Source organism: Juglans regia, chromosome 13 (assembly GCF_001411555.2).
Source record: "Juglans regia cultivar Chandler chromosome 13, Walnut 2.0, whole genome shotgun sequence".
In the NCBI taxonomy this organism is placed as follows: domain Eukaryota; kingdom Viridiplantae; phylum Streptophyta; class Magnoliopsida; order Fagales; family Juglandaceae; genus Juglans; species Juglans regia.
In genome coordinates, this window is record NC_049913.1 from 16,175,488 (window position 1) to 16,193,805 (window position 18,318).

Below are 18,318 nucleotides of genomic sequence, written 5' to 3' on the forward strand. Positions count from 1 at the left end.
ATTTTTCTTTTTTTTTTTTCAAAGAATATTGAAATGACTTTTCACTATTGTAACATATTGTTCTACTTCTTCACATCATGTAGTATGTGAAACGACTGACCATATATTAATATATTGGTGATGTCAAGTTTTTTTTTTTTACCATATTACTGTGAATTTATTGTCATAATGACTGATATGATCAAAGAAGTTTAAAGTCAAGACTAAAAAGCTTGAAATTAGAATATATAGACTAATCTATTGCAATGGCAAGCCATATGAACTATTGATGGAAATATTTTTAAAATAATTAATTATATATTATATTTATTAACAATATTTTTAGCTTAATTTTAAAATTTGTGAATTATTTTAAAATGATATGAGATATGAAAAATTTATGAGAATTATAATAATTTTGGTCTATATATACAACATAAGTCACTCGTAGGCGTAGTGGTATTTATGGTTTTGGTTTACCTAGAAGACTTGGAGTTTGAGTCAACCCCATGCCAAGATGGGTTTTTCAATTATTTATGGAAAGGAGCCTCATCCCTCAAAGGGTGTGTTTGCATGCGGAGCTCAAGTCACCCCCATGTCTAGATGGGTTTTAAAATTATTTATGGAGAGGAGCTTTAGAGCACTCTCAATGGTTTATGTATCTTATCCTTTAAAATACATCATCAAAATTTACTTTTTCTATTTTATATACTAACTTTTACAATATATCATACATCAGTTTATCTATTTTTTCTTTATATTATATTATTTAATAGTTTGTTGGAAAAAAAGTACAAAGAGATGGAAGCTATTATGAGAGATAAAGTACATGAAAAGACAATAAATAAATAAAATATTTTTACATTTATGAACAGTTCACTCTACATTTAACTGAACACTGTAATAAAATGTAAAATATATTTGAAAATAAAGGATCCGTTGGAGGTAGTTTCAAGCTACTTTTCTTTAAATGTTACATAAAAATGGGTTTTACAAAACCCATTGTGAGTGCTCTTAGCACTCAAAGGGTGTGCTTGCGCGAAGTGCTACGTTCAACGAATGGGCAAGCAAAGGGAGGCGCGCTAGGTGCTGCAATGCTTGGGAAAATAAGGAAATAAAATTTCCAAAGCGCGCACCTCGTGACTCGAATTAGTGCCAACCAGTTGAAGGGGAAGCAAGGCAACCTTTAGATTAAGTCCAATTGTTTTGTCATATGGTAACGCACACAATATATATTTATTCCGAATAATTTTTAGTTTTTGTTCACAACTTTTGGCCATCTATAAATAGACTCATTGGCCTGCCAATTGAGTATCCCAGAATTCAATTTTGAATTCTCTCTCTCTCTCCCAAGTTTTTCACTTCTTCAAAACTTGTTAAAATCTGTTTGTTTTCGAAAGAATATATTTCTAATTTATTAGCTGAATAGCAAAATCTGAGTGTATTTAGAATCTAATTTCGTGTGTGCATAACGCAATTAGACAAACAGATTTGCTCTGGACTTCATTGTACCTTGGAGGTAAATTCGCTTATAACTTGTGTGCATACCGTTACTAGTGAGGGTGAATATTGTCTTAACAAAAGCGATATTGTAACGCATCTTGAAGGAAATTTTTCTCTCACAATGTTTTATTTTGTAAACCCTTTGAACCAAGAATCTTAAGACAATATTTGATTACTAATGACACAAAGTTTGAGAGAGTTTGCTGCAGATTTTGTTAAACTCGAACGTTTTGATAGAGTCAATTTTCGGCGTTGGCAAAAGAATATGTACTTCCTCCTGACTAGTCTTCAAGTGGTGTATGTTCTAAAAACGGTGGGCGGTAAGCCCAGCGGTGAAGACGGGGGAGGCATAGTAGCTTAAGGAAAATCGGTTCTGAATGGTCAGATACTTCTCCCAGAAGGAAAGGAAGGAAAGAACTCTCTATATATTAGTCACCCTCTTTCCCATTGAATTCCAACCAGCCACGTATTCTATCACTCTGAGCTGCTTTTATTCTCATTGCTTTCACGAGAACTGAGAAGTGGAAGAAATGGCGGACGGTGAAGCAAGCGTCACCGAGACAACCAACGGCGGTCCTCACGACTTTCGCTCGCTCCTCTCGGGAGAAGATAGGGACTTTCTTGTCCGCAACAACGGGGATCAGGTATTTGATTTAATAGGCTTTTCTTGTAGGTTTTCGTGTTTCTCGGGAAATCAGCTGAAAAACAAGAAATAGAGGCTCGGGTTTTGTAATTTTGGCTGTTATTTTTATTTGGTTTCTGTTTTAAGTATATTGAGCTGATAATTAGTTAATCCGCTTGAGTACAAGGTGTTTTTTTCTTCATACGCCTCGATACCTCGGTGCGTGCCGTTTATAATATTAGTAGGCACTAGGCAGTGGTTTCGTTTTCCGTTTGGACAGTACTTTAGAAACTTGGATAATTTCTAATTCTAATCACTCTTCAATGACATTTAGCCAATCTTTATATATTAGAAAGAAAACTCGAGTTGAGGAGCCGAAACTTCGATCACGGCCAACTCATGGATTTCTGTTCTGAAGACGTTGAGATCTATTGACCCCCTGTATTTTATGATGCTTAGCTTTGTATATTAAATGGAAAAAAAACAAATCATGCTGAGGAGCAGGAATTTCAACTCATGGATTTATGTTATGAAGACCTTGAGATCCATAGGCCCAGTATTTTGTGACGCTTTCTATATGTTTTTTGTTTGGATTTTTCTTTGTGGGGAGGGGTTGGGGGTTTGTTTAGTTGCAAGTATCTCGGATTATGCTACAGTGCTCAATAAAACTGATGATGTATTTAGGGGAAGATGATTTTTCCATTAACAACGAGATTCAGTTAACAAGTGAAACTTCTGGAGAAAATTAAAATTCAGGCACTTATTCATTTGATACATGTTGTTCCTGTAGATCTCCGGTCCACATAACTTTCTCATGATCATATTTGAAAAGACCGGCTAGAAGTTTGATAAGTTTACAGGAAAAGCAAATTTAACGAATGGCGATTGCATATTGGCACCTTTGGAATTTTCTGTTAACAGTTGTCTGTTTATCGGTAAGCAGAAGGACCTGTTTTCCCAACATTCTTTAACAAGTAAAAGGGGAAACAAGGTGAAGAAATGCCTGTTTCTTTGTGAATAATAATATCATTTGGCATCTATTATTTTATCGAGATCAATGATAGAGTAAGCCTCGTAAATGTTGTTTAATGAATACCGATAAGAATTATTGAGTTGTTAACAACATTGTTCCGGTAGATATGAAATTGGCCTTCCGGTTGGATGAACAGTTCCTCCATTGACTGGAAGTCAACAGTTGTCTGTTATGAATGTTATGGGGATGCGTTAAGGGAGAATCACTTTGAATTGTGAATTACAGGTTAGAATTGACAGCTTGGAGGGGAAGAAGCTTGGGCTTTATTTTTCCGCATCATGGTGTGGCCCATGTCGGCGATTCACCCCAAGTTTTGTCGAGGTGTACAACGAACTCTCTCCAAAAGGTGATTTTGAGGTCATTTTTGTTTCTGCTGATGAAGATGAGGAGTCCTTCAAAGATTACTTCTCCAAGATGCCATGGCTTGCAATCCCATTTTCTGATTCAGGCAAACGTGATCACTTGGATGGATTGTTCAAGGTTCAGGGGATACCCCACCTTGTACTCATTGATGAAGATGGGAAAGTTGTGAGTGACAATGGAGTCGAGATCATTCAAGAATATGGAGTTGAAGGATACCCTTTTACACAAGAAAAGATCAAAGAATTGAAAGATCAAGAGGAAGCCGCCAGGAAGAATCAATCTTTGAGATCTATCTTGGTATCCCGCTCACGGGACTTTATAATCTCATCTGATGGCAGGAAGGTAACTCTCAATGGCATTGCTTGTTATTTAACAAAGAAAGAAGTTTATTTCCTCGAAACATTTTACTCCTCTCCCCTAATCTGTATTTCTTCTTCATGCACAAGGTGCCTGTCTCTGAACTTGAGGGGAAGATAGTTGCTCTGTATTTCTCATTGTTCTCATACAAGCCGTGCAGTGATTTTACGCCAAAACTTGTTGAGGTTTATGAAAAATTGAAGGCAAAGGGAGAGAGCTTCGAGGTTGTGATGATACCACTTGATGATAATGAGGAATCATTTAATCAGGGTTTTGAAAGCATGCCCTGGTTCTCCCTGCCCATGAAGGACAAGAGCTGTGGGAAACTGGTTCGATACTTTGAACTTTCAACCCTCCCCACTTTGGTTATTATAGGGCCAGATGGAAGGACTCTACATTCTAATGTTGCTGAAACCATTGAAGAACATGGAGTTCTGGCATACCCATTCACCCCAGAAAAGTTTGCAGAGCTTGCTGAAATAGAGAAGGCAAAAGAGGAAGCTCAAACCCTGGAGTCAATTTTGGTTTTAGGGGAACGAGATTTTGTCATTGGGAAAGATGGAGTCAAGGTAAAGTCTTTGATTTTATTCAATGCTGCAAAACATATAATTGAATACTTATAATTTCACATTATTTGTTTGGTCTTTGTTATGTTACTTGTTAATTTAGTTATTGGCTGGAGGTGTGATATCTTACGTGCTATTCAAAGTTTCTTAATCCCTTTGCGCCATTCATGGAATCCCCTCCCCCTTATTTCCACTCTCTCCCATGTTCTGGCATTTGTGATAGTTGACAATGATTACTTGTTTTCAGATTCCAGTGTCGGATTTAGTTGGGAAGAACATCCTCCTTTACTTCTCAGCACATTGGTGCCCGCCTTGCCGTGCCTTTCTACCGAAACTTACGGAGGCATACCACAAGATCAAGGCAAATGATGATGCTTTTGAAGTGATTTTCATCTCTAGTGACAAGGACGATGCCTCCTTTAGTGATTTCTTTTCAGGAATGCCATGGCTGGCACTTCCCTTTGGGGACCCGAGGAAAGCATCATTGAGTCGCATGTTTAAAGTCTATGGTATCCCCATGGTTGTAGCCATTGGACCTAGTGGCCGAACTGTCACAAAAGATGCTAGAGATCTCATTATGATGCATGGTGCGGATGCTTATCCTTTCACTGATGAGCGAGTGAAGGAGATCGAGGATGATGAAGTCAAAGGGCCCAAGGATGATGATTCTAAGGGAGAAGAAGAGATCGAGGATGATGAAGTCAAAGGGCCCAAGGATGATGATTCTAAGGGAGAAGAAAATCCCAAAGAAGGGTGGGTCTGTGATGGGGATGTCTGCAAAAAAGCTTGAGAGTTCCGTTTCTGAAACTTTGAGATGTTGATCTTTGATGATGGCTTTTTCTTCTTCCTGAGCCGTTTTATCGTGATGCAAATAAGATTTCATGGTAACCTGATCCGTCCCGTGTGGCTTTGAAGTATCTATCTCATCTGTAGTGCATGTAATATAATATGAATTTGGGTGTGCTATTGTGTCGTAGAGATCTATCATAATAAAATAAAATATCATTTGACGCAAAATTAATGAAGTTGTGCATGCTGTAGTTTTGTGCCTCAAAGAGTTGTTGCTCTAAAAAATGAAATAGGTAACAGTTACACGTGAGACCTATTGAGAATACAAATGAAAGAAAACTCGGGTAGTGCTACAGGAAGTGAGAATTCAGCCGAAGATTCAACTTATAAGTGCAAATGTAATTTTTTTTTTCCCTTCTTTTTCTTTAATCATTTTTTATATATCTTTAAATATTTTTAAAAAATAGAAAAAAATAGAATCAATTTATTAATAAAAAAATAGAAATTTTCTTTTATCATTATAATTTTTTAAGTTCTCACAAAAATATAATAAATAATTTAATTTTTTTTAATTTTAAAATAATAATAATATTAAAAAATAATATTTTAAGAATATTTTATTCAATTTTTAATTTTTATTTAAAATCACTTCATTTCATTTTATTATTTTTAAGAAAATATTGTATCTTTTTTTATAAAAGCATGACCCTTAAAAATTTTATAATTTAAATTCAATAGTTTTGTTTAGCAGTAAGTGGATTATGCAGTGAATGCACAACCGGCTGCAATTGTCTCTACCTTTCTTATTCTCTCTTGGTTTACCTAAACAGGCTAAACTTTCTTTCAATACAACTCCTTCACCAGGATTTTATTAGAAAACCTCGTGAAAATCTGACATGTAGTGCTACGTCACGTCGCATTGCCACATATGACAAAAAATTTAAAAAGATAAAAAAAAAAAGGGATCATCTTTAATAATTAAAACATGTGTTGCATTAAAGTAGACTGGCTTCGTTTGGAACCAAAAATCATCTCAACTCATCATTACAACTTTTTCAAATTCCAATACAAAATATAATAAACAATTCAACTTTTTCAAATCCTAAAATAATAATAATAATAATAAATAATATTCTAATAATATTTTATTATCTCAACTCAACTCAACTCAACTCACTTCAACATCCAAACGCAACCTTAGGCTTCGTTTGGATTACTTAGTTATCTAATTCTTTTGCAATATATGTTTTGCTTGCAGGAATTATTTGTTTTTGTCTAGGGTTGGAGTTTTGGGTTTTGTTATGTAATTGGATGATTTAAGTATTTTCATTCCTGGGTTTGGTTTTTTTTTTTTTAATGATAATGTATCCCTCATGTATTTTGCTATTACCATATTTTTCCTCCATCAAAAGTGAAGGTTATCAATAAAATTGGGGTACCGTTCTTTTTTTTAAAAAAAAAAAAAAGGTTCTCATTTTCTTGCTAAACCAAACAAAACCTGCAAACACCATAAACGATAAAAATGACTTCTCATAATTTTGCCTGATTTATGTTATTTTCAGTCATCCAATGCACAATAAAGATAAATAAACTAGAATACCCTGCAACATGTCACTAATAATACTAAGGAAAAGCCATAAAAAATTCTAAGGCATCACAACCAATTTACATTTAACCATAGACGCAAACAAGAATATATAGGTTAAAAAATGGACTGAAATGAAGGGAAAAATATTCTAAAAATAGACTAAGATTGGAGTAGTGAGTTACCTAGGATCAAATCGAACCAAAAGTGAAATCCTCAGACATAGAGACTGATGGGTCGCATTAAGGTTGGGGTTTCGTTCTATAATGGAAAGGAGAAGGGGGCGTCTCTCTCGATTGATGCTTTCGATCAATCTAGGAGAAGAATAAATAAATTAGAAACGCACCATTTAGACTGTTGAAGGAGGAGTTCATGCTTGCATTCGTATTGAGCTCAAAATGCATCGTTTTATTTAATCCAAAAGATGCATTTCGATTCCACGAAGGACGTCGTCTGCGAGGCCTTTCCTTGGTATGACTGCGAGTTTTTCAAACTCTTTTTATTCTTGTTTAAAATTTTGAATCTGAACTTCCTGAGAACCAATATGCTAAGTTCCTCGAGATGGGTTTTTCGAGCAGAGCAAGCGACCAGTGGCGTTCTTGATTTGTTTTTTGAATAGTGCTACATCTCTCAAGAGATTTAGCTCGAAAATTCACCGAAAAGATAAAATGTATTTTTTCATTTTTTATTTCATTTATTTCATGTATTTTTTTAATCATCATAAATATTTAAAAAAATAAAAAATTTATAATATTATTAAAAAGTATTTTCTTAATCACTAAATAAAAATAAAATAACATTCGAAACATAAATTCGGAAATGAAATTCGGATTCCAAAACCTTTATTTTTTTGCTTTTAAGGTTGATGCCTTCTGTCAACAATTTGTCTTTATCCTTTCGGCTTTAATGAACCGACAAGTCGGGTAGGACTCGCTCTCCTTGTCCCCCACAAAATAAAAAATTCTATCGGCTTGCGTAAGCACGATGTATTTACCATGACGACATCACGTTTCTTTTCTCGAGGTAAGGTCATGGTCGTCTTTTTAGCTGTATAAACGCATCTTGTATCTATCATTTGTTTTTAATTTTATTAAGATATTATATACAAATAAAAATATTACTGTCATTAAAAATTTTATAAAAATAAATTTATAAATTTATATCTTTTCATATAATACATTAAATCTATTTTATAATAAAAATATTTTTACAATCTCATATATATCATATCAAATTATATCTAAATTTACTTTTATAAAAATAATTTATTTCTAAATTTACTTTTATAAAAAAAAAAATTATAATTAAAACAAATTTCTCCATAAATATTCCAAATTTATTTAAAAATATGTGGGCAAATTTCTCTCTTTTCTTAATAAAAATGCTAAAATGTCCAGTACTTAAAGTCATGTTTGCTTCAAAAAAAAAATGTCCGCAACTTGTTTGCTCTCAATTTAAAAATCTTAAAATTTTAAAATAATGTTATATACAATTTTAAATAGGTAAATTTTGCACATTTAAAAAAAAAAAAATATGATCTGTCATTAAGAAATAATTTTTCACATAAATCTTAAATTTACCTATTTTTTTAAATAAAATGTTCGAGACTTACTTTCTTTAAAATCATAAATATCATTTATCAAAATGTTATACCCAATTTAAACTCCAAGAGATTTTTCATTTCAGAAAATATTCACAGCAGCCTATTGTGCGCTGCAGCCACAACACACTTAACATCGTACTTTTTAAAAATAAAAAAAAATAATAAAATAAAAAAGTGATGCCACGTAAAGTGTGTAGAGAATGTAAGCTGTAGTCAATCTCTTTTCATTTAGACAAAAAATATCAAATAAATTTTTGGAATTTATATCATAATTTCTTTTTTTTTTTGAAAAAACATCATAATTTGTCAAACATATTTTTCATAGAAGACACGACTTTTGGATTAAATAAATTTTAAAAAAATCAAGAATTCTTGCAAAATAGTTATAAATTAGGCGTTTGTTTTCATAACTCAATCTTCTATCAATTCATTTTATCTAATTATTATAATTTTTTTAAATTTTTAAATAAAATAAAATAAATAATTTAACTTTTTCAAATATTAAAATAAAATTAATATTAAAAAATATATTTTAAAAATATTTTATTTAATTTTAATTTTAAACTCAACTCATCTCATGATATTTGGATAGTGAAAAATATTAAGAAGAGTTATAAATAATATTAAAAAAATAATAAAAAAATATTAAATAATAATAAAAAATAATAAATATTAATAAAAAAATAAAGAATAATAATAATATAAAGAATAATAATAAAATATTTTAAAAATACTTAAAAGCGTGATACTCAAATATAACACTCGTTTCATTTGCGAAAACAAATTGGCGTTAATATTTTTGAAACCCGAAGTCGTCGCTAATTAGGAGGGCCGAGGTCTAGGTTTTGCTTTTGGGAGGAGAGTTCTGGAAGCATAAATAAAAAAAAAAAAATCGGTTCTCAATGGTCCGATACTTCTCCCAGAAGGAAAGAACTCTCTATATATTAGTCACCCTCTTTCCCAATGAATTCCAACCAGCCACGTATTCTATCACTCTGAGCTGCTTTTATTCTCATTGCTTTCACGAGAACTGAGAAGTGGAAGAAATGGCGGACGCTGAAGCAAGCGTTACAGAGACAACCAACGGCGGTCCTCACGACTTTCGCTCGCTCCTCTCGGGAGAAGATAGGGACTTTCTTGTCCGCAACAACGGGGATCAGGTATTTGATTTAATAGGCTTTTCTTGTAGGTTTTCGTGTTTCTCGGGAAATCAGCTGAAAAACAAGAAATAGAGGCTCGGGTTTTGTAATTTTGGCTGTTATTTTTATTTGGTTTCTGTTTTAAGTATATTGAGCTGATAATTAGTTAATCCGCTTGAGTACAAGGTGTTTTTTTCTTCATACGCCTCGATACCTCGGTGCGTGCCGTTTATAATATTAGTAGGCAGTGGTTTCGTTTTCCGTTTGGACAGTACTTTAGAAACTTGGATAATTTCTAATTCTAATCACTCTTCAATGACATTTAGCCAATCTTTATATATTAGAAAGAAAACTCGAGTTGAGGAGCCGAAACTTCGATCACGGCCAACTCATGGATTTCTGTTCTGAAGACGTTGAGATCTGTTGACCCCCTGTATTTTATGATGCTTAGCTTTGTATATTAAATGGAAAAAAAAAAAAAATCATGTTGAGGAGCAGGAATTTCAACTCATGGATTTATGTTATGAATGTTTTATAAGCAATGAGCTGAATTTCTTTAATGAAGACCTTGAGATCCATAGGCCCAGTATTTTGTGACGCTTTCTATATGTTTTTTGTTTGGATTTTTCTTTGTGGGGAGGGGTTGGGGGTTTGTTTAGTTGCAATTATCTCGGATTATGCTACAGTGCTCAATAAAACTGATGATGTATTCAGGGGAAGATGATTTTTCCATTAAGATTCATTTAACAAGTGAAACTTCTGGAGAAAATTAAAATTCAGGCACTTATTCATTTGATACATGTTGTTCCTGTAGATCTCCGGTCCACATAACTTTCTCATGATCATATTTGAAAAGACCGGCTAGAAGTTTGATAAGTTTACAGGAAAAGCAAATTTAACGAATGGGGATTGCATATTGGCACCACCTTTGGAATTTTCTGTTAACAGTTGTCTGTTTTATCGGTAAGCAGAAGGACCCGTTTTCCCAACATTCTTTAACAAGTAAAAGGGGAAACAAGGTGAAGAAGTGCCTGTTTATTTGTGAATAATAATATAATTTGGCATCTATTATTTTATCGAGATCAATGATAGAGTAAGCCTCGTAAATGTGTTTTAATGAATACCGATAAGAATTATTGAGTTGTTAACAACATTGTTCCGGTACATATGAAATTGGCCTTCTGGTTGGATGAACAGTTCCTCCATTGACTGGAAGTCAACAGTTGTCTGTTATGAATGTTATGGGGATGCGTTAAGGGAGAATCACTTTGAATTGTGAATTACAGGTTAGAATTGACAGCTTGGAGGGGAAGAAGCTTGGGCTTTATTTTTCCGCATCATGGTGTGGCCCATGTCGGCGATTCACCCCAAGTTTTGTCGAGGTGTACAACGAACTCTCTCCAAAAGGTGATTTTGAGGTCATTTTTGTTTCTGCTGATGAAGATGAGGAGTCCTTCAAAGATTACTTTTCCAAGATGCCATGGCTTGCAATCCCATTTTCTGATTCAGGCAAACGTGATCACTTGGATGGATTGTTCAAGGTTCAGGGGATACCCCACCTTGTAATCATTGATGAAGATGGGAAAGTTGTGAGTGACAATGGAGTTGAGAGCATTCAAGAATATGGAGTTGAAGGATACCCTTTTACACAAGAAAAGATCAAAGAATTGAAAGATCAAGAGGAAGCCGCCAGGAAGAATCAATCTTTGAGATCTATCTTGGTATCCCGCTCACGGGACTTTATAATCTCATCTGATGGCAGGAAGGTAACTCTCAATGGCATTGCTTGTTATTTAACAAAGAAAGAAGTTTATTTCCTCGAAACATTTTACTCCTCTCCCCTAATCTGTATTTCTTCTTCATGCACAAGGTGCCTGTCTCTGAACTTGAGGGGAAGATAGTTGCTCTGTATTTCTCATTGTTCTCATACAAGCCGTGCGGTGATTTTACGCCAAAACTTGTTGAGGTTTATGAAAAATTGAAGGCAAAGGGAGAGAGCTTCGAGGTTGTGATGATACCACTCGATGATAATGAGGAATCATTTAATCAGGGTTTTGAAAGCATGCCCTGGTTCTCCCTGCCCATGAAGGACAAGAGCTGTGGGAAGCTGGTTCGATACTTTGAACTTTCAACCCTCCCCACTTTGGTTATTATAGGGCCAGATGGAAGGACTCTACATTCTAATGTTGCTGAAACCATTGAAGAACATGGAGTTCTGGCATACCCATTCACCCCAGAAAAGTTTGCAGAGCTTGCTGAAATAGAGAAGGCAAAAGAGGAAGCTCAAACCCTGGAGTCCATTTTGGTTTTAGGGGAACGAGATTTTGTCATTGGGAAAGATGGAGTCAAGGTAAAGTCTTTGATTTTATTCAATGCTGCAAAACATATAATTGAATACTTATAATTTCACATTATTTGTTTGGTCTTTGTTATGCTACTTGTTAATTTAGTTATTGGCTGGAGGTGTGATATCTTACGTGCTATTCAGAGTTTCTTAATCCCTTTGCGCCATTCATGGAATCCCCTCCCCCTTATTTCCACTCTCTCCCACGTTCTGGCATTTGCGATGGTTGACAATGATTACTTGTTTTCAGATTCCAGTGTCGGATTTAGTTGGGAAGAACATCCTCCTTTACTTCTCAGCACATTGGTGCCCGCCTTGCCGTGCCTTTCTACCGAAACTTACCGAGGCATACCACAAGATCAAGGCAAATGATGATGCTTTTGAAGTGATTTTCATCTCTAGTGACAAGGACGATGCCTCCTTTAGTGATTTCTTTTCAGGAATGCCATGGCTGGCACTTCCCTTTGGGGACCCGAGGAAAGCATCATTGAGTCGCATGTTTAAAGTCTATGGTATCCCCATGGTTATAGCCATTGGACCTAGTGGCCGAACTGTCACAAAAGATGCTAGAGATCTCATTATGATGCATGGTGCGGATGCTTATCCTTTCACTGATGAGCGAGTGAAGGAGATCGAGGATGATGAAGTCAAAGGGCCCAAGGATGATGATTCTAAGGGAGAAGAAAATCACAAAGAAGGGTGGGTCTGTGATGGGGATGTCTGCAAAAAAGCTTGAGTTCCGTTTCTGAAACTTTGAGATGTTGATCTTTGATGATGGCTTTTTCTTCTTCCTGAGCCGTTTTATCGTGATGCAAATAAGGTTTCATGGTAACCTGCCGTCCTGTGTGGCTTTGAAGTATCTCATCTGTACTGTATGTAATATAATATGAATTTGGGTGTGCTATTGTGTCGTAGAGATCTATCATAATAAAATAAAATATCATTTAACGCAAAATTAATTAAGTTGTGGATGCTGTAGTTTTGTGCCTCAAGAGTTGTTGTTCTAAGAGCATTAGCATTGGTCTATGTATATATATATATATGTAAAATTACTTCTTTTAAATATCCACTTTGTCATTCAAGTAAAATTTTTGCATTGACTTATGCATATTTGAAATAAAATAATATATATTTTGTGATAGTATCTATGGTATTTTGTGATAATATTTTGTGATATATATTCAAGTAAAATTATTTTATTATTATTAATTTTTTGTTAAAATCAATTTTTTTATATATATTTTGCAATTAGTATCTATTACATACATTTGATATTAATAATATAAATGTAATAATAAAAATATAATTTTTTTATATATTATATTAAAAATATAATAAAATGAAAAATATATATATAATATATTATAATAATAAAATGAATGTGCAAGTGAGATTTGTTGGGTTGTTGAAAGAGGGAGAAAAAGAAAAGATTGTGAGAGAGAGAGTGAGTGAGAGAAAAGATAAATAATGATTCAAATATAATTTGTAAGGTGAATAGTGGTTATCTAAATTTAGATAAGAACTGTTCATAGGTAGTTAAATATTTAGATATGTATAAGTTACTGTGGAAGATTTTAGGGTCATACTATACAAATATGACTTTGCATATGCATATACCAATGCTAATGCTCTAAAAAAGGAAGAGAAAATCTTTGCAGAAGCCACATTTAGCTACATCCATTGCACACATGACGTGTAGACTGGACATTCACTGAACCGGTTTTGAGTCAATCGGTCTTTCAGCTCATTCCCCTCATTCTATTCATCAATTCCCAAGAGCTCAGCTCCAAAGCCCCCCGCCCACCCCACCCCACCCCACCCCGACCTCAACCCAACCCTACCCTCCCCAACCTGTACGACCTCGCCCTCCCCACCCCACCCCACCCCACCACACCACACCACGACCTTGCCCTTCCCTCCACGACCTCAGCCCTCCAGAGGAATCAGCTCGCGAGGAGTGGCGGCGCTGGGCGGATGTAGGAGCGTCGCGGGGTTCACCGCGAGGAAGCTGTCTTCCTAACCATAAGTCATGTCGCCTTCTTCCTCCCCCTTCTTATTCCCCTCTTAAAACGAACCAGGTATTTTAGAATTGACATAAGCCCTGGTAGCTAATTCTTCCAAAAAAAAAGTTGCCATTTTTTCAATTGGAAATTCTCTCTGTCTTCACTCTGAAGAGAAGTTGGTAGGATGAGCTTCATTGGCATGCTTGTTTCAGTAAAAAACAAAAAGCTAAGCATTGTCTTAATAATATTACCAGCCAAAGAAGGTGGAATTAAACGCCATCTTCGCCCACAAGGGCATCTTTGTTCTATATCTAAATAAATTTGAATTGCAGGGAATAATATGAAAACCACAATTCATAAAAAAATGAGGGCAGATGAGGCTTGAGATTGTCCTTTTTTATTAGTGTTGATTGGAACCAATCATCAAATGAAAAGAATTTTCTGATATCCATATAACCATTTTGAAGGTTATGGTAATTGTTCAACAATTCTTTGAGTTTCAAGGTTCTTGTGAAGTGCATGGGCACACATGTATATTATACCAAGTGTAGGGTTCAAGCTTGCATATTAAGGTGATTCTATTCTTGACATTACAAACAAAATGCACTTGGTTTGTTTCTTTACCTGGGAACATATTCTTTATGATATCATTCGCTTGTAAACACCAAGAAATTCCATACACTTGGCGCAATTGTTAAAACTTTAGCAATCTGAGCAGAGTACATGATGAATTGTCCAAATCAACAAGTGGGAATTGACTCCACCAACCAAAAAGTTTACCAGGTTCATGAACAGACCCTCTTTTTAACTGTCTAGTTAGTTGCTATTGATATATGGACTTCTTTTTTCTTTGCTTTTTTTCTCATAAGGGTGTACATTCAATCCACTACTGTTGTTGAATTATCGTAGCAGCCAAACTCATGACTCTTATTTGTTGTTTGATGCTTATAAGAATCTATGTCATAGGGTTTTCTTTGATAGATAATGAATGTTTTATGTTTAGGGAAACAATTTTGAATTGGACAGAAAAATATGTTTGAGAAGAAACCTTTCTGAGATGTATTTTTGTTAAAGCACTTTTGGTTCTTCAGTTCATTAATCATTAAAATCAGGATTAAAAGAAAGATGAAAGGAGATTTTTTTTGTTGTGTTTTTGTGGAGATGCAAAGGTTTAATTTTATTGTTTGTAGCTTCTATTTGGGTTAACTTATTTTGAGCGTTTAACTTTCAAAATGGTTTTTTGTTGGAATGGGCAGGATAGATGCATGGTGTAGATGGTGGAGCTACATCCAGAGGGTTGTGAAGATGCACGAGGCCAGTTCAAAAGTGAAAATGGGTAGCTGTTGTGCTTAGCTTATATTCCCAAAGTTAAAGAACAATAGGAACTAATGTTTCTGCCAAATGTTTATGTATAGCTTCAGCACAAACATGTCTGGCTCATTCTAATTTGTAAAGATTCACTTATGCTAGTAAACTAATTTGCTGTGATTATTAGTAATGTTGGTTGGTCTAGCGCATGAATGTGCTCTGTTTTAGACTCTGTTTTAGACATGGATAAACTGGCATTTTATCTTCATGTGCCAGTTTTGCAAAGTGATATTTTTATCTTTCCTAACAAATGAATATGTCCTATTTTGATTTGTATCCTCAAAATGGTAAGCAAATGGTGAATTGCCCTTGGTTAAAAAAAGGCCACTCAACGGAGCAGCTATCTATTATTCATTTATTACTGGAAATTGTAGGAAATGGTAAACTGGTTCCATCACAAAAAAACATTACACTAAAGATGGTACTCAATCGAAATGGTAAACTCATTCCATCATAAAAAAATTACACTTCTTATAAAAAAAATTACACATTAGCATTACACGAAATCATTACAAGAAAGAATTCCATCACAACAAATACTATATCAGAATAGTTATTACAAGAAAAGATTCCATCACAATTAACACTGTCAGAATACTTGTGAGTGCTACTTTCACTAGGGACTGCTCTATGTTGTACATACTTCCTGCATGAAAAATAACAGTGTCAGAATACTTATTAAAACTACAAACAAGAGTGAAGTATGTAAGCCACATAAGATCACAACTTGTTTGTACTAGGTTGAGTCCCTTCTATTGTGTCCATCATGCATATCAGTAGGGGCCTCTTTGTATTGTGATTTACTTGCTATGGAAGTCTGCACAAAAAACATGCATTTCATTAGTACAGTATTTGATCAAAACATGGCAAAAACAATTTTGCAAACAAACAATATTACAAACCTCAATGAAGCACAAGTGAAGCAAGGCTGCGACACCCAGAAAATTATTTGAAAAAATGGTTTATCTGAAAAAATGGACACAATAAAATGGACATGGTTTAATTGTTTAATTGTACATAGTTTATTTGAAAAAATGGACACAATATAATAAAGATAGAATGATATTTGAAACTGCTTAAGATTATAATAGTTGGACAACAACGATGTTACTGTTGTGGTTGTGCCCAGTCTAGTCTAGTTTAATTCTTCATGGTATAAAAATTGAAACAATATACATAAATCTCTCATTCCATACAAACATGGGTTTCATCAAATCATGTTCATGAGTGCATCTTTTGAAATTAACCACATGTTCATGAAATAAATGCCATCGAGTTCAAGAAGAATTAGCTAACCAAACATAACTATAACTCTGTTAATATAGTAGAAACAGTTTATTGGCATATTCTAATGACAAAACTCCCTGTACCAGTAAGCTGTTTTGAAAGTTTTTCTCCCTTTCAATTTCCTACGTCTTTCCCATTCTAATATCAACTGCACTTGGTTGGCAATAATTATAAACTGAGATTTTGATTGATGGTTCTTTCTAGTCCAATTAAGCAAGAACATAGCTAGGCTAGAGTAATATATAATGCTTGTACTAAGAAGACAGACTATTAATATTTAAGCTATTTGATTTTAGCTAGCTGTATATCAACAAAGGAATCCCGTAGCCCTCAAGAACTTGTTCTGGTTGGGTGGACAGTAATTCCAAAGTTTATAAATAACTATAATTTACTCATAATATTATCATATATTTCATCTACTTTTTAAGATTGTCTGAGAAATTTACATTCTTTGTTTCTTTCCACAATAATGACATGATCTTGCCTCATTGAGTTAGTTTTTCTCTTCAACCTTTTGTCAAACACGTTGTGAGCAACTCTGTTTATTCCTACAATATACCATAATCCTTGAATCTGCTTCCTGAATACAACCAAATCCATCGAAATTAAGAAAGTGGTGTCAACTATTAATAGAATAACCCCACCACCATTCATTCTTCAAAAGCACGATTAATGACTCAGCTATATCGATCGACGTGTAAAACAAGAAGCATGTTGTCAATGGAAGGTAGTGCTACGAAAGGTCCTTTGGTTTGGTAAGAACGGCTCAAAGACTCAAAATATGGAACTTTCCAATACAAATATTAAGATAATAATAAATAAATAAAGTGAACATTGGCTCCTCAAAACATTGGATAAAAATAACGACAAGAAAGTTAAGAAGGAAGTGACACAGAACAACCAGCCAGAGATGGAGATCTATAGTACTATAACGTTGCGATCAAGACGCGAAAAACGAATGGAATAAGGAGCCATGCATATGAACAACAATCTAAAACCAGAGAAATCAAGTATATTCTGAAGTAAAAATAGTAAAAAGCTAACACAAAATTGCATGAGATCCATTAAAATGCAAAAAAATGCCTCTGAGGCCTACAGATCCAAAGGAAAGTGACACACGCACAAACAAGAATGTTTAGAAAAAGTATATACGCAGAGAGAGAGAGAGAGAGAGAGAGAGGGGCTTACGGAGCAATAGAGTCATCAGTGAGGTCAGAGACAAAAGGTGGAGCCACTGATCTTCAGCTGAGTAGAGAGAATGAGAGGGAGCTCTTTATCGGCTTTGTGCTTGGGGTGCAGGGTATGGCCGAGCTCCTCAGCGCTGAACGAAGCCTTGTAGAACTGAATGGGGTCGCTCACCTTAGGAGCCTCCATAAGCAGCTGAGGCTGTGAATCTTCGAGGGACAGAAAATATGAACCAAGCGTGTGAAACGCTAGCCCTAGGAGAGAGAAATAACCAAGCCTCTTGGGGAGTGGTGGCACTGGACAGACAGAGGAGCGTAGCTCGGTTCGCTAGAAAGGGAGACGGTGTCGCCAATGGCGTTGGGCAGAGGAAGGTGACGCGAAGCGGCTAGGGAGGAGGTATTTCGCGGGGCTCTGAAATTTGAATGGATGAATGGGCTCTGAAATTCAAATGCAGAAGAAAAGAATCAAAACGCACGTTTTATCTAGATAGCAGCCACGTAGGGTGTATATGTGCACCGCTACAGTAGCTGCTATCTAGAACAACTCATTCGCCAGGTTTTTATTAGAAAACCTCGAGAAAAAGCTGACATGT

At 34.8% G+C, this 18,318-nt stretch overlaps 2 protein-coding genes and 2 long non-coding RNA genes across 5 annotated transcripts; 3 read left to right on the forward strand and 1 right to left on the reverse strand.

Moving 5' to 3' along the window:
• The first annotated feature begins 1,781 nt into the window (after positions 1 to 1,781).
• On the forward strand, positions 1,782 to 5,478 carry LOC118344191 (probable nucleoredoxin 1). 2 transcript variants are annotated; one of them, XM_035684252.1, is made up of 5 exons: positions 1,791 to 2,126; positions 3,363 to 3,842; positions 3,947 to 4,426; positions 4,671 to 5,051; positions 5,109 to 5,463. In XM_035684252.1, exons 1-5 carry the CDS (start codon positions 2,013 to 2,015, stop codon positions 5,211 to 5,213), a joined length of 1,560 nt encoding a protein of 519 aa, XP_035540145.1. In that variant the 5' UTR covers positions 1,791 to 2,012; the 3' UTR covers positions 5,214 to 5,463. The 2 variants fall into 2 exon arrangements, with proteins under 2 accessions (XP_035540144.1, XP_035540145.1); XM_035684251.1 differs by having other exon boundaries at positions 1,782 to 2,126; positions 4,671 to 5,478.
• Positions 5,479 to 9,306: 3,828 nt separating this feature from the next.
• LOC109013684 (probable nucleoredoxin 1) lies at positions 9,307 to 12,875 on the forward strand. The gene is made up of 4 exons (XM_018995853.2): positions 9,307 to 9,560; positions 10,826 to 11,305; positions 11,410 to 11,889; positions 12,134 to 12,875. The coding sequence occupies exons 1-4, from the start codon at positions 9,447 to 9,449 to the stop codon at positions 12,617 to 12,619; spliced, it is 1,560 nt and encodes a 519-aa protein (XP_018851398.2). The 5' UTR covers positions 9,307 to 9,446; the 3' UTR covers positions 12,620 to 12,875.
• Positions 12,876 to 13,687: 812 nt separating this feature from the next.
• On the forward strand, positions 13,688 to 15,398 carry LOC109013685. Its single transcript, XR_001999612.2, has 2 exons — positions 13,688 to 13,961; positions 14,354 to 15,398. It is a non-coding gene; the product is annotated as an uncharacterized LOC109013685 (long non-coding RNA).
• Positions 15,399 to 15,639: 241 nt separating this feature from the next.
• On the reverse strand, positions 15,640 to 18,209 carry LOC109013687. Its single transcript, XR_001999616.2, has 3 exons — positions 17,730 to 18,209; positions 16,157 to 16,220; positions 15,640 to 16,071 (listed from the first exon to the last, which is right to left on the reverse strand). It is a non-coding gene; the product is annotated as an uncharacterized LOC109013687 (long non-coding RNA).
• Positions 18,210 to 18,318: the final 109 nt, after the last annotated feature.

Coding starts and splice junctions, on each gene's coding strand:
- LOC109013684 (XM_018995853.2), top strand. CDS start 9,447: ATGGCGGACGCTGAAGCAAGCGTTACAGAGACAACCAACGGCGGTCCT. Junction 11,306..11,409: donor TCTCATCTGATGGCAGGAAG/GTAACTCTCAAT, acceptor TTCATGCACAAG/GTGCCTGTCTCTGAACTTGA. Junction 11,890..12,133: donor TTGGGAAAGATGGAGTCAAG/GTAAAGTCTTTG, acceptor ACTTGTTTTCAG/ATTCCAGTGTCGGATTTAGT.
- LOC118344191 (XM_035684251.1), top strand. CDS start 2,013: ATGGCGGACGGTGAAGCAAGCGTCACCGAGACAACCAACGGCGGTCCT. Junction 2,127..3,362: donor TCCGCAACAACGGGGATCAG/GTATTTGATTTA, acceptor TGTGAATTACAG/GTTAGAATTGACAGCTTGGA. Junction 3,843..3,946: donor TCTCATCTGATGGCAGGAAG/GTAACTCTCAAT, acceptor TTCATGCACAAG/GTGCCTGTCTCTGAACTTGA.